Source organism: Prosopis cineraria, unplaced genomic scaffold (genome assembly GCF_029017545.1).
Source record: "Prosopis cineraria cultivar Desert tree isolate PC_DT_omini unplaced genomic scaffold, ASM2901754v1 PC15, whole genome shotgun sequence".
NCBI classification, from domain to species: Eukaryota; Viridiplantae; Streptophyta; class Magnoliopsida; order Fabales; family Fabaceae; genus Prosopis; species Prosopis cineraria.
This window is the reverse complement of record NW_026555346.1, coordinates 4,534,747-4,548,587: the sequence shown is the minus strand read 5'-3', so window position 1 is coordinate 4,548,587 and position 13,841 is coordinate 4,534,747. Positions and strand designations below refer to the sequence as shown.

Here is a 13,841-nt window from a genome sequence, read left to right as displayed (position 1 = left end):
ACATGCAGATAAAATTCACATCTTTTGTCTGCTCGTCCTTCAGTGCATTAAGAAGACTCAAGCACTGCATTCAACTTAGTTTTCCCATAGTCGACAATCCCACAAGTCAACGAAATTCAACGAAATTGACTAATCGAGGTCCAAATGCAGCTATATAAAAGAGTAAGTTAAAAGACAGAAATTAGTAATTAATAAATAGCTTAATATACTTAATTATGAGGTTAGTGTAGGCCAAAATAAATTACAAATGAAAAGGGAAATATAATTAAATACCTTCTCCGGTGTCACAGCAGGAAACACATAAACCTCGCCCTCGAAAGAAAGAGTGAGCTCACTAGTTCGGGACGTCGTAACAACTCCATGGCTTGGCACGGTCACTGAATTAACATTTCCCTCTTCCAACTCATCCATAGCATCGCCACTAGCACCCCCATCCTCATAGTCGTCGTCGCCGTCCTCTATAGGAACTGGATCCCGCACGTTTTCCTCGAATGGAAGCGCCTGCAAAGGTTGTGGATTCACGGCTGCCATCAATTTCCCTCCGAAACCCCTCAGGTCACGAACTGAACCTGAACCAAAGCCCCAAGTTCATCACCAGTTTCATCGGTCAAACATTGTTTCCGACCCAATTACAACTGCTGAAAAAGTAAAAAACCCTTGACCCGAGTGTGAAATTCAATTTCACAATCCTAAGAAGTTTCGAAAACAAGAGGGGAGATGATAACGAAACATCTATCCCGGATTCTAAGATCTGCAACGTATGCCGCGTGTTTTCTTGAAGATACTTGAAACGAGTAGTTTGTTCGCTAGTCCCCTTACAACATCCGACGGCGTCAGCTTGTCGGGAACTTCCATTTCTGCGCAAGTGTACTTTAATAAAAGAATTATCTCCTGTGACTAGGTGTAGAGTACTGGGGTCGTGTTCGGCATCGCATTTAGAATTTTGGAGTAGAACTCGAATTGGACTTGGATCAGCGGAGGTCAACGATGAGCCACCCTCACAGTGATATGATCCAACGGCTGATGATGAAGTGCGTGGGTGTGCTATTAGTCCACGATGGAGATGATTTCCAACTCCTTGGAGGCTAGAATTCACACGTGCTTGTAAAATGAGCACGTGAATGAATACAATATATATTTACTGTACCACTTAATGCCCATCATTGCTTTTCTTCCTTGGGTGTCACTTATCTTTGCTTGTTATCTCAAGTATTTTTTATTAAAATTAAATTTTATCTTTATATTTATTTTTAAAAACATTAGACATCTTATAATAATAAATGAATTCATTTTCATTTTGAATTATTTTTTAAAGTTTTATTAATAAGCCATTTATTTTCTTATTTTATGTTGATGTATTGTGGCGTGGTGCCATTGCCTTGTGACTTGGCATCCAATTTATAATCTTTGAGTTTTTGATCCACTGACATGGGAACTTTTTTTTTTTTTTTACTAGTTGAAAGTGTCCCTCAACCATTTAATTTTTTAACTCTCATGGCTAACCATAAGTGTCCTCAACTATTTGACTTTCTATCTAAATCTATCACCACAAAAGCTTACATATCTTTCTTCCCTGCATCTTTTCTTTAAACCCTACCTGATACAAAACACTAACACATAAACAACCAAAGTGCTTGTTGCACTAATAGTTAGAGCTCTCCCTATCTTACCACTCCATGAAGAACTTATAGCAATTACATAATTAGTGTGAGCGTAGAAGTGTGAAGAACGAAGAGAAAGCTTAAACCAAGCTAAAGCCTCACATTGGAAGAAGAAGCCATGAAAGCCAAGGAGGGAAGAAGAAGAAGATCACAAACTAGAAAACGGTCAAGGTTTTTGGTTTTTTGAAACAGAATCTAGAATCATTCTAAGTTTCAATTTTGTACAATTCTCTTGTGCTATTGAGATCACCAAAGCTTTAGTTAGTGAGGACCAAATGGACATGGTGTCTGATTAGGAGATCGTGCAACTCAATGCTGTCGAATTGCCGAATTTGCATGCTCATTTATCTAAAATTGCAGGAAGGGATTCAAGCAAGACACGAATTTGTAAATGCATATGCATGCATGTGTAAACCAATTCAAAACCCTATAATAAATCAAATGTTGCTAGTGGTAAAACGATGCTATTCTTTTGCCCATTCAAAGGTTGCAATCGAGGCAAGTTGCACGAGAAAATCCAGCCTCGAAAATCGATAATTTGCATGAAGAATAACTTCAAAAAGAGCCATTATTTGGATGTTTATTCCTGCAATCAGTACCACAAAAAGAATTTCTTGGTGCTTTTGAATTTAAAGAGCCATTTGAAGCATTATGGGGAGCCAAAGCATAAGTGCACCTATAGGACCATGTTTTCAAGAAAAGTCAAATGATTGAGGGATGCTATAATATGGTATGGAAATCTAAACCAGACCAGCCGGATCAACCCATAAACTAGTAACCTTATCTCTTTATTGGTCTGGGTTTCCACCTAACTCAATCAGTGGTTGACCTAATATGACCCGGTTAACTTAAGGTTAACCTAGTATAACTCGATAGGTTAACTTGGCTGGCCAAGTTATTATTTTCCCCCACAAAACCCCCAAAATAACGTCAGTTTAGGGGATTTTTTTTAAGTTTTCAAATTATAAAATTGAATAAAGAAATGAAAAATGAAATCAAAGGCAGAGTAGAGTGCATCAGTATAGACATTCATCTCTCGCCCTAACCTAATTGGCCAATCGGTCTCGTCTTTGTCTCTTCTCCTTTGCTCACTAGAAACCTCTGCTTTCTATAAACCTGATTAGATGTTATAGTTCTTCTTGCCATCGATAACATACAGCCTAGCTCGATAGATAGTGCTCAAGTGATGCTGTAATCAACGCATCCAAGTGTTCGTCTTCATGAGTCTCATCATTCACCATCAACATTTTTCTCTTCTCACCTTTACTACTGAAGTTTTTTACATCCTAGCTCATGCTCGCATTCCCTTTGCATTAGGTCCGTCTCTATAGCTTGTGTCTCGTCTTCTCTTCCCTCTCCCCTTTGCATTTTTATCTTACTTTAGCTGATTGTTACTTTAAGTTTAGAGATTTGAATGAAGTTAATAATGACTTTAGTATTGGTAAATATTAATTTTAGACTTTTTAATGATTAAAGGGTTGTAATTATAATGATAGATATTTAAAATGTTGTATTTTATTATTGTTAGAATTTTTAATAGTTGAATTTGGCTGAATGTTTTTGTAATCAATGTCTTTTTGTTTAAATTGTATTACTTTAATCATGACCGATTTAATCCCTGATTCAACTCTAGTTGAACTACTAACCCGTGATCTAGTACCATGACCGATTCAATGACCAGTCTGATTTTACATACCTTACATCAAAGTGTCAAATGGGAAAATAATCAACTAACCAATATAGGAGAAATTTTGCTCCTCTAGAAAATAAGGCAAAGGAAAAATTATCTCATTCATCAATATAAGGTACTTAGCATTCCTAAAAAATAAATACAAAACTAAAATTGAACCTTAACCCCCTTTTTTTCCCAATATCTAAAAGTTTATTAATATAGGTGTGTTTGGATAATTAGCTTTTAACTTTTGAAAAGTACTTTTCGCACTTTTCAAAAATTAAAAGTTGTTTGAAAAAAAATTATGGAATAAAAGTAGATTTTAAAAGTGCTTTGAAAATGCAAATCAATCCACATTCAGCCAATTTAACTTTTCCTAGCTTTTCAATCTGACTATGCAAATGAGATTTGGATGTCCTATTATTTTCTTGTCACCCCTCCAAAAAATATGCCATGTAGGATGATAAATCCTTTTTTTTTCCTTATTTGTGTTTAGCCTTGCAATTCTTTCTGGATCTCAGAGTCCTCCATATATATTTTTTAATTAAATAACATGAGAAATTGACAATATTAAAGCTTGCATTCATATGTATTCAAATATTTTAACAATTAAAATAATAATATATTGGAGTGAATAATTATAAATTTTATTGTATATATAATATCTAAACTATTTGTTATAGATATTTTTCAATATATCAAACTTTATATTTTTTTAATTTTTATTATTTAACATATCAAATTTGATGTTATTTAAAATTTTTATCACACTTTTAAGTATTTATAATATATTATATTTGTATAACAAAAATTATATATCATCATAAATTAATATCTTTTTTGATAATTGTGCATTCAAAGCACTTTTCATTATATATAATCCAAATAATTTTTAATTTACCAAACTAACTTTTAAAAAATTATCTAAATACAAGTTTTATTATAACAACTAACTTCTACTAAACTGACTTTTATCAAATAAATTTTTAACAAATTAAAAATTAAACACACACCACATCATCACATTCACGTGAGAATGCCTATTATGAGTAATTATGTTACTTGATGTATATAAATATATAATAATTATTTCTAAGTAAAAGCATTTGTGTCATTTCAAACAATTCTTGATGATGATATTATCGCCATAAAATTAAATATATGAATGTAATAGCATTCTATTTTACAAGTTCATAAATTCCTTCGCAAGGCTTTTTTTTTTTCGTCACATAATTATGAAAAATAAATATTGTACAATGTATAACTATGCAATTATGCTGTTATAAAGAAAACCATATAAACCATACCTATATATATGGGGTTCATGTCATACCTTGTAATTACATTTTTTTCTGTTCATGTTAGATTATCTAAACTCAGATTTTTTTTTTGGGTAAAGAAGAAAGACTAGCCCTAATTACATAAAGATTAAACAAACATAGAGATTGAGATCTCAAGCACTCATTGTGCATTAAGTCCCTGCAGAATGTGGGAGTAGGATAAAAAAGGCATGGGGAAGAAATTCCCCCCTCAGCTAACATATCAGCTAACTCAGTCACGTGGAATTTTCCTAACGTGAACATCCCAATTAGATTGGACTTGAACAAAAACCAAGCTACACTTGTTCATATCCCTTTTCCTTTCCTGGTGTATTATATCATGTCCACGAGAGGCTTAGAATCAGACTCAAGTATGATCTTTCTGAAGCCCATCTCCCATGCTAGCTTCAGCGACTTAAGGGCAGCCCTTTCCTCAGCCTCAAAAGGAGCACGACACCCAATTTGTCATCAAAAAATGCTGACTTGTTGCGCTTTTTACGACACACACACACACACACACGCCTCAAACCTTTTTTTTTCAAAAAATAAGCATACCTTAAAATAAGTCAAGACAGTAATTTTATATACAAAATTATTTCCCATTACATGCACCTTTTCAATCTCTTTCATTTTACATGCCAAAACAATTTTAGGAATTAACATGAAAAATATACTGAAGCTTAAAAAAATGTAACATAATTTTGTGTAAAATATATTAAATAACAATAAAAAGAATATAACAAATATTATATATTTTGAATCGCATACATTGAAATGGAAATGCTATTCCACTGGTCATGAGAAACGAAGCCCTGTATTCGTACCATTTGGCTGGCTGAAAACAAGCCGAACGAGGGAAAATCTACCACGTTTACATTCATCGTCTGAATTGTTCAGCTAACAAAAGTAATAGTCTAGTACCTGTTCAAGTGTCACATTTCATTGTATCATAATAGCTATTCATTTATATCACTCTTTTAAATGGGTTTTTCACTTTTTGCCCCCTTTATACATACATCTCTTCATAGAATAACAACTAACTCGTTGGTTCAAATAATAATTTCCCCTTTTTTCAAATATCAAAGTATCGAACAATATTTTTACACCCTGATGAGCTCAAATCTTGCTTTTCTTGAAATGTGTCGACTATAGGCCCAACCACGAGAACCCGAATGACCAACATGCATCAAGGCCCAAAACACATTTAAAGCAGATATTACATGCAAATGCAGATATATCATGGTCGAACTAAAACAACTGGTTGAAAGCCCCATGATATCATAAATCCCAGCCTTTCAGTTTACACATCCAGAATAAACGGGTTGCGCAAATTATCAAGCATGGAGAAATAAACCTCTTGTATTGATTAAGAGCATACGCTATAACTGTACATTCTAGTGCCCAAACCGAATAAATTACTATAATCCTAAAATTACCATAGCCAATGATTGGCATTCTCTGACTGGAAAATTCAACGATCATCTATGCTGGCTTATCATTATCACAGAAAGCCCCAAGATTGTTACATGCAGGGTTGGCGGTCCGACAGTGTGAATCATCCCGTTCAACCTGGTCATCAGGTGCCAAACAGACAGAAAAATGCTTACATTATAATGAAATATGAAATAATGGTTAATTAGGATAATTAAAATTTATCTAAGATGTTAGGATCATCTATCAAGATATTTATTCATTAGAATTATGATTTATTATTTTATTTTATCGTTATCTTATATATCAATATTTTTAAGATCAGATTTAGAATTCATGATTTGAATTTAAATTTTTATTATTTTATTATTTTTAGAGCTTTATAAATATAGTTAGATTTTTCATTTGTATTGAGCTTTTGAACATTACTAAATAAAAGTTGTACAGTTTTTCTCTTCCTCCTCCTTTCTCTCTTCTCTCTCTTCCCCTTTCCTCTTTCCTGTTTCATCACATTACCTTGAAGTTTAAAATAGAAGAAAAAGGTGGTTGGCCCCCAAAAAAATGGAAGGAAATGGTTGGCAACAGATACAAAAGCAAATGAAAAAACGATTAAGATAAGTAGCCCGACATGGTAAATCAAAGTGTACCTGCTCAGCTGGTGCAAGAGAATGTTCGTGGTTCTTCTTGGATAAATCCCTCAAAGTACCCTGCAGCATACCATGGTCAAAAGGTTGCGAGCTACTGACAACTCAGAAGCTAGGAGTAATGAAGTTGCAAATTTGAGACAAACCAATATAGTGGCACCTCTTACAAAGCAAAGGAAAGATAGAATTTAATTAGTTGACAATTAAACATTGAGAATGAATCAACAAGATCTCCAAAGAATTTTATAATCCCAAAAAGTGATGGAAGTAAACATACTGAAGAATGGGGAAAGTTTATATGGAGTGATTTGATCAATGAATAAATAACAATGCTTGAGGCTTCTATAAGCGTTTGGTCATACACGATCAAGATCATGCTCAGTTTCCATCTAAATTAGAGAAAGAAAATTTTCTCAAGATTACGCTACCATATAAGAGCCCATTAATGTCCTAGTAGTAAAATCCCTAGAATCTACATGCTCATTTGATATTGATGGTGGCAATGGTGGTGGTAACATTATCATGTTAAATTAAGAAAAGGAATTGGAAGTGAAGTTAGAATGTAAATAACGTGAAAATTCTGAAATGCACTCAGAAAAACTTATAAAAGATGACCAAGGTCGGGGAAATTAAACCCCCAAGTGGCATGACTTCAAGCAAAGGTTTAAAGTTTAAACAACCAAAGTGCTATGCCATGTCACATTTGCTATTATTGATATGTTGAGTCTTGTCGAGTCCATAGCTGAGTTTGTCATCATTGTTTCTATCATTTCCGTCCAAGATGTCTAATGAGTACCTAAGTGGGATGGGGTATTCTACCCTAAATGCTAGTTTATTAAGATGAGAGATGAGGAGCTCTCCTAAATGCTAGTTATTGAGGTTGGAGAATCAACCCACTTACACACCCCATAGAGCATCTCATACTACTCAATTGGCTTAAACATATCTTATCATGCTTTGTGAAACTTCAATTGGCTTCCTTTGGAGGGCCAACATCTCTGCAGCTATACTTTGTGAAACTTCACCCGGCTTTATTGGTCAAAACCTTCTACAAGTAGCCATTTCAAAAATCGCCAACCACCAGCTTTGATACTAATCAATAGATACCTAAGTGGGATGGAGAACCATTCCCCAAAAGTTAGTTATTGAGGTAGAAGAACAAACCCATCAAAATACCTGATAGAATATTCCATGCTACCCAATGTAGAACTTAAGCATGCCATACTACCTCAGTGTCCATCAATGTTGAACTATTTGGTAAGAATGAGAGAAGGGATTTCCCTTTTTATTACGTTTTTAAAGCATGCGCATCAATGCCATTTTCTATTCTTAAAATCACTTTTCTTTTCTTTTCACACTTTTTATGTAATTATAGACAAGAAAAGAATTAAGAACTTGCTTACTGTTATAGCTAGTTAGGATTTAAATAGAGTCAAATAATAAAAGTAGATTTTAGATAGGATTTAAATACCATCTTAATATTAGTAGGATTTGGATATCTATTGGGAAGAGAATAATGCCTAAAAATAAGAGGCAATTGCGTACTTAATATTCAGATTTGCTTCTCTATTTCTATCTATCTCTGTTTCTTCTCTCTTTTCCTCTCTCTTTCTCAAGTAAATACCATAACAGTACCAAAGCCAGAGTAGAAAAGAATATCTAGAGTATTATGGCCAATGACATTGATAAAAATAATTTGCACATCAAGAATTAAGATATCAATTAATGCTTCAATTAGAAATACCATTACTACTTCTTTTTTTTTTTTTGTAATTGTTTTAAGCATGTGCTTTTAGTTTCCTCTATAAACCCTCAGTTGTAAACTTCAGTCATTTCAGTCATAAATTACAAAATATTCCCCCCCCCCTTTTTTGTCCCCCGTTCTCCCTCCATATCTCTGTATCCCCATATCCCTGCCTGTTTGGCCACTATTATTCAATATCTCCATATTTCTCCCTCTCCCTCCTTTTTTTACTACTGGTCCTACATGACACCCATAATAGACCAATGGACTCCCCTGGCTCCACTCCTACTCAACTCCTAGATATTCTCTAATCACCATACATAAATCTATAATGCGGCTAAAAGTAGAAAATGGAACTACGATTCTAAGAGCAAGCCTCCATTATCATATGAATAGCAATTAGTATTCACTATTCAGCATAGTTCCTGGACTTGGAACATATAGCTACTGTGTGTATCTAAATATATCTATTAATCGCCACACATATGTATCACTTTAATAATTTCAAACAACAGAGATCTTCAAAATTAAAACGCAATGCCTTCAATACCAAAACTGAAAGATAACACAAAAAACTGAAGATTCACATTACTGTTTATTTAGAAAATGTTAGAATAGTCCTCAGTATAAAATTTACACACAAAAGGTTGAACCAACACCCATCCCTCGCATAACATATATGATATCATAAACTTTTGACACTGACTTCTCTACTTAAAACTACTACAAAAAGGAAAGATTAACTTGCATAACATATATGATATCGTAAACTTTTGAAACATCCAATCACAGCTTCAAAGCTTATCCCAAACCAAATATGATATGGCCCACCAGAAGCCCCTCGTATCATTTTAGTCACAGTAGATTATAAGACAAAGCCCCTTCCAGTACGAACTACACCCTAAAGACAACCTTGACAGCCAGGAATAAATACAAAACAAGGTATCAGCATCATACTAGGAACACCAGATTATATCACCCCACCCCATTTTCCTTTTCCTAAGTGCCCTGTTGATATTGTATTTTTTTTTTCTTTTGGGGTACCATTAAAAGCCTTGAGGCAGTCGCCGCACAGCTACAAATAAGTGATTGGAAATGTTGAATTAGTAGTTTTAAATAATTACGTCTAAGGTACAAATAGCTTTTCAGGTTAATTTAATAATTTTTAATGCCAAATAGCTAATTATTCAAACAAAAGTCATATTCTTTACTATTCTAAAAAATTACACAAGTTCTGCACAGCTTGAGATGCCGGTGTCCATGCACAGGGCAATGATTGATACACAAAATGTTACAAGGGGGAAGGGAATGGAGATATGATGTTAAATGACCATTGTACCCTTACATAGGAAAAGGTGATAAACAGGGAAAGATGCTATTGAGTAATAATATAAAAGACAAAATAAACATTGCACAAACTATATGTGTCTCGTTTTCCATGATTCCAATATATTATTCCTTGTGCCAAAACTACTCTAGGAGAATGCACATATTAAGCAACATGCACCCATCTAATATATTAGATTTTCTTTTTTTCAGAAAAAGAATCTTAAAACCAAACATCAGAATCAGAATGGTGTATGGCTGAAGAATGTTAGACATTAATTGAAAAGGAAACAAAACAATTTAGTTAATTTCATTAGGTTATAGGACAAAAATGACTTCCCGGGAACAGAACATTGGAGAAATACTTACCCTATTTGCCCAAAAAAGTCCACAAGCATTACACAGTGACCTTGGTCCAGATGGCCCACGCCGCATCATTGGGGTGGATTTTGAACTAGTGCCACAATGTGTGCACCTATACAAAAAGCAATGAGTCAAAATGGCAAGCACACCATAACAAATCTCGGGGTCAAGCATATAGTTGTGTGCATGGAACTTCTTGTAACTATAATCTGACATTGTTGTATTGGGCCGAGACAATGTGCCACAAATGCAAAAGAATATTTTATTTGCATCTCAGTTTACTACGGAGAATGTGTTTTTTGAGTTTTATCCTCATGAGTGTTTTGAGAAAGGTACACAAAGCAAGGAGGTACTCATGCAAGGAACTAAGCATGGAGGCTTGTACAAGCTTGAACTTGTTTCAATCTTTTCAAAAATTCTTAAGATCAAACTTCTTGTTATGTTGCTATTTGAAGAGAGATTATTTGGAGATTTAGCATCATAGATGTGACGTTGTGTTAGGCCAAACCCATGGGCCTACATAATCTGATATAGCATAGTCAACTAAGTTGAGTTGACCGTCAATAGAATGAGTTGCAAGAGTTCAGATCATGTGGATAATATTCCAGTGACTTTGAATACATCCCAAAATACTAGCTCCTCTGAGCATGTAAATCCCATATAATGATGTCATAGAAAAATATATATTATAAACCAAGAGAAGGAATCAATGGCAAGCCACGTCTCCACCACAAAACCAAAATCAACAACACGAAATCCCATAGGAAGTAACAATATAGGCATAATTATGGGGGCAACATGAAACTCACAGGGTTTCTGATTGATTGTCATCCTGGCCTGACTCTTGGACTGTACCCAAACTATTAGCTCCATCTTGTTTCTTAGAAGAAGTAAATTGACCCTTATTACGGTGCATCCTACAATCAAAAGTCAGATAAGTCAGATACAGGTAATGATGCAAACTACAACTGCCGCAACCATAACCTACAAGGGAATAAATGAAGATGACACGTGATGGGCAAGAACATGAGAACATGAAAGATTCCTTATTTGGCGATGACATCATGACAAGTGACAGTATCATAAAAATTTAAAAATGGATTATCAAAGCAACCCTTAAAAAATGTCATAGTGATAAATGTTATCAATTATGTGGAGTTATGGACATCAACACCAAGTCAAACGCAGAAACATATACGACTACACATTTTCCTGTTTTGATAAATAGTAATAACATCAATTATATTTCAATGCAAGAACTTTTGATAGAAAAAGTCAGAAGTAAAATATTCTACCCCTCCTTTGTTCTAGCATATTCAGGATAAACAGAAGCGTCAAGTAGATTCCCAACCTACTCACATGGATACTGTTCAAGCACACGTTATACACAAATATCAATTTACTCAATTAAAAAAATTGTTGATGGGGAGGGGGGGATCATTTGTCAAAGAGAAACTCAGGACGATAAACAAATTATTCCATCACATTCAGTAAATTCTCAATCAAAGACATCGTTTCAAAAGACTACAAATTTATGATGGAGTTGTTCCTCAATGAAGTGAAGATTTGGGAAATATTTTGAAGTAGAACCACCTCAGCTGTTCACAAAGCTAAAAAGATACCCCTCCATTAAAAAATATAAGGCATTTTTAATCAAATCTCACCCCTAAATAAAGTAGTTACACACTTTCAAACTAACTTTATTTTTTCATATTTACCCCTATTAAACACCCTATAATAAATATAAAGTTACTATCAATAAGAGCACTTCTGAAAAAAAAAAACAATAGCTCGGAAGACTAAAAACGCCTTACATTTTTGATCATCCAACTCTTCAAAAAATATTTTATATTTTTTAACCGGGGGAGTATATGTTTTCAAATTGGGATCAGGACCGAAAATATTCACTTTAAGTCCTGCAAACTAAAAAAATAAAGGTCTGAAGCCATTTCACAATGAGGTGACGCCATGAAGCGCATAGTATATACCTTCGCACATAATACCTACTCGAAAATAAATGGCCTAATAAAGCAAATTTGAAGCCAAACAGAAAGTAACAGTTAACAGTATGTACTTTAAACATATCAATGTAATACTCCAAAGCAAAGATACCGCACACTGATATAGACCTGGCATGCTAATTATTGTCAGACCTGAGAGCAACTTCTTGACGCACGCTGTATCTAACTTTCTTATCAAAGCATCGCTCTTTTCTCTTCTGACGAAACCTGCTTAAAGAGGCTGCTCGGTGTGGCTGGCTACATCTTCCAGGGTAATCCATCGCACCCTACAGCAGGACACAAATATTTTGGAAATGTAACTAACAATGAGATTGCCACGTGGCAATCTGCGTTTGAGCACTAATGAAGTTTTGTCAGGCATACCCTCTCATTTTGAGGGGCCATATCCTCACATTGCGAACCCGGTGGTATTTCAGATCCACCCAACAGTAACAATACCGCTTGCACCTGTCATGTGAAACCAAATGCAGAATTTTATTCCTGAAACGTCCCTTGAGGTTATGATTTGATCATCCTCTTGATGCTCTAAAATTGGAAGAAAACAGATACGCAAAACATTTATTAAAATATCTACAGTCTCATGTTGCTTAGGCCCAGTCGAGCAGACAGTTTAGGCGAATTTACCATCGCTATCCAACGATAAATTGCTTGAGAGTGGAGAGAGCCCAGAAAAAACAGTTTCTTCGGATTTTATATCGGCAGACAAGGAATCTAAAGAATCCAGAATACACTAGTAATTGCAAAAAGAAATCAACAGGGAGAATGAAAACCGCACCTTATCAGGGGTAACAGAGTCAAAAACATATACTTGACCACGAAATGATAACGTAAGCTGGCTAGGATCCTCGTGAGGGATGGACAATTCAGAACCACTGCCAGAAACATATACGTTATCGGAGTTCACATCCTCCACTACGCCCCCAACTCCACCACTACCATCTTCGAGGGCTTGCGTTTCGTAATGGATGTTGTGATTATCAATGGATTCCGCGCCAATGCCAGCGCCATCTTCATCTTCTCCGGTGCTAATCCGATTAGTGACATTCATTGATGGGAGTTGTCCGTACATTGCTGATTCGAGTGTTGAGCTAGGGGCTTTTTATGCATAATATGAGCAAGTTTGAAACCCTAACCCTAATAACAGCTGGATTTGGATGAGAGCAAAATTCGTTGGAGGATAGAGAATGATGGGTACTGCGTGGGAGTGAACGCGAGTTGGAGGCAATGTCGGAGTTCAGAGATCGAAGGGCAAAGTGAAGGCGAACGCCGGCTCAGCCGCTCAGGGGAGCACAGCAGGGATGAAGTAAAAAGTAACCCTGAAATGGTGCGATATTTACGGGGCTCGCCCACTCGGCCCTAATCTGTGGAGCCGACTACATGGGGGCTCTTGGGTTGGCCCTTTACTTGGGCCTACATACAAAAAAAAATAAACAATTTAAAATTGTAAAAAGACTGTCCGTTTTCGATTCAAGCATTGCCGTCGTGTTCGGCCCACAAGATAAGATCTACAGCCCCCACGATCTGCTTTCAGAAGTAAAAGTAAAACAAAACTGCTCACTCTTTTTTTTTTCAACATCAGTCATCTTATAGAAGTTTTCTTTTTTAAATATTTTTATTTATAAATCATTTTACAAAATGTACAGAACAATTCATTTTTTTC

The 13,841-nt window shown here is 35.1% G+C and overlaps 2 protein-coding genes across 7 annotated transcripts in view; both read right to left on the bottom strand.

The window, feature by feature from the left end:
- The window catches only part of LOC129294217 (GATA transcription factor 19-like), a 36,718-nt gene extending 35,836 nt beyond the window's left edge, over positions 1-882 (bottom strand). For 3 of the 5 annotated variants that reach the window (XM_054932413.1, XM_054932412.1, XM_054932411.1), the window contains exon 1: positions 274-882. In XM_054932413.1, the coding sequence (XP_054788388.1) occupies positions 274-531 (258 nt within the window). In that variant the 5' untranslated portion in view covers positions 532-882. The remainder of the gene's footprint in view (positions 1-273) is intronic. The other 2 variants (XM_054932410.1, XM_054932414.1) reach the window with 2 other exon arrangements.
- A 5,028-nt stretch (positions 883-5,910) lies between these two features.
- Positions 5,911-13,480, bottom strand: LOC129294483 (GATA transcription factor 25-like). Of its 2 annotated transcripts, XM_054932901.1 has the most exons (7): positions 12,957-13,479; positions 12,545-12,628; positions 12,314-12,447; positions 10,970-11,077; positions 10,167-10,272; positions 6,731-6,790; positions 5,911-6,221 (listed from the first exon to the last, which is right to left on the bottom strand). In XM_054932901.1, the coding sequence occupies exons 1-7, from the start codon at positions 13,248-13,250 to the stop codon at positions 6,135-6,137; spliced, it is 873 nt and encodes a 290-aa protein (XP_054788876.1). In that variant the 5' UTR covers positions 13,251-13,479; the 3' UTR covers positions 5,911-6,134. The 2 variants fall into 2 exon arrangements, with proteins under 2 accessions (XP_054788876.1, XP_054788877.1); XM_054932902.1 differs by lacking the exon at positions 5,911-6,221 and having other exon boundaries at positions 6,768-6,889; positions 12,957-13,480.
- Between the last annotated feature and the right edge of the window lie 361 nt (positions 13,481-13,841).

Excerpts from the sequence above, each read along its gene's own strand:
- LOC129294483 (XM_054932901.1), bottom strand. The coding sequence starts at position 13,250 with ATGTACGGACAACTCCCATCAATGAATGTCACTAATCGGATTAGCACC. Across the intron at positions 12,629-12,956 it reads ACTCTGTTACCCCTGATAAG|GTGCAAGCGGTATTGTTACT; the intron begins GTGCGGTTTTCA and ends TTCACATGACAG. Across the intron at positions 6,222-6,730 it reads CTCTTGCACCAGCTGAGCAG|GTTGAACGGGATGATTCACA; the intron begins GTACACTTTGAT and ends CCTGATGACCAG.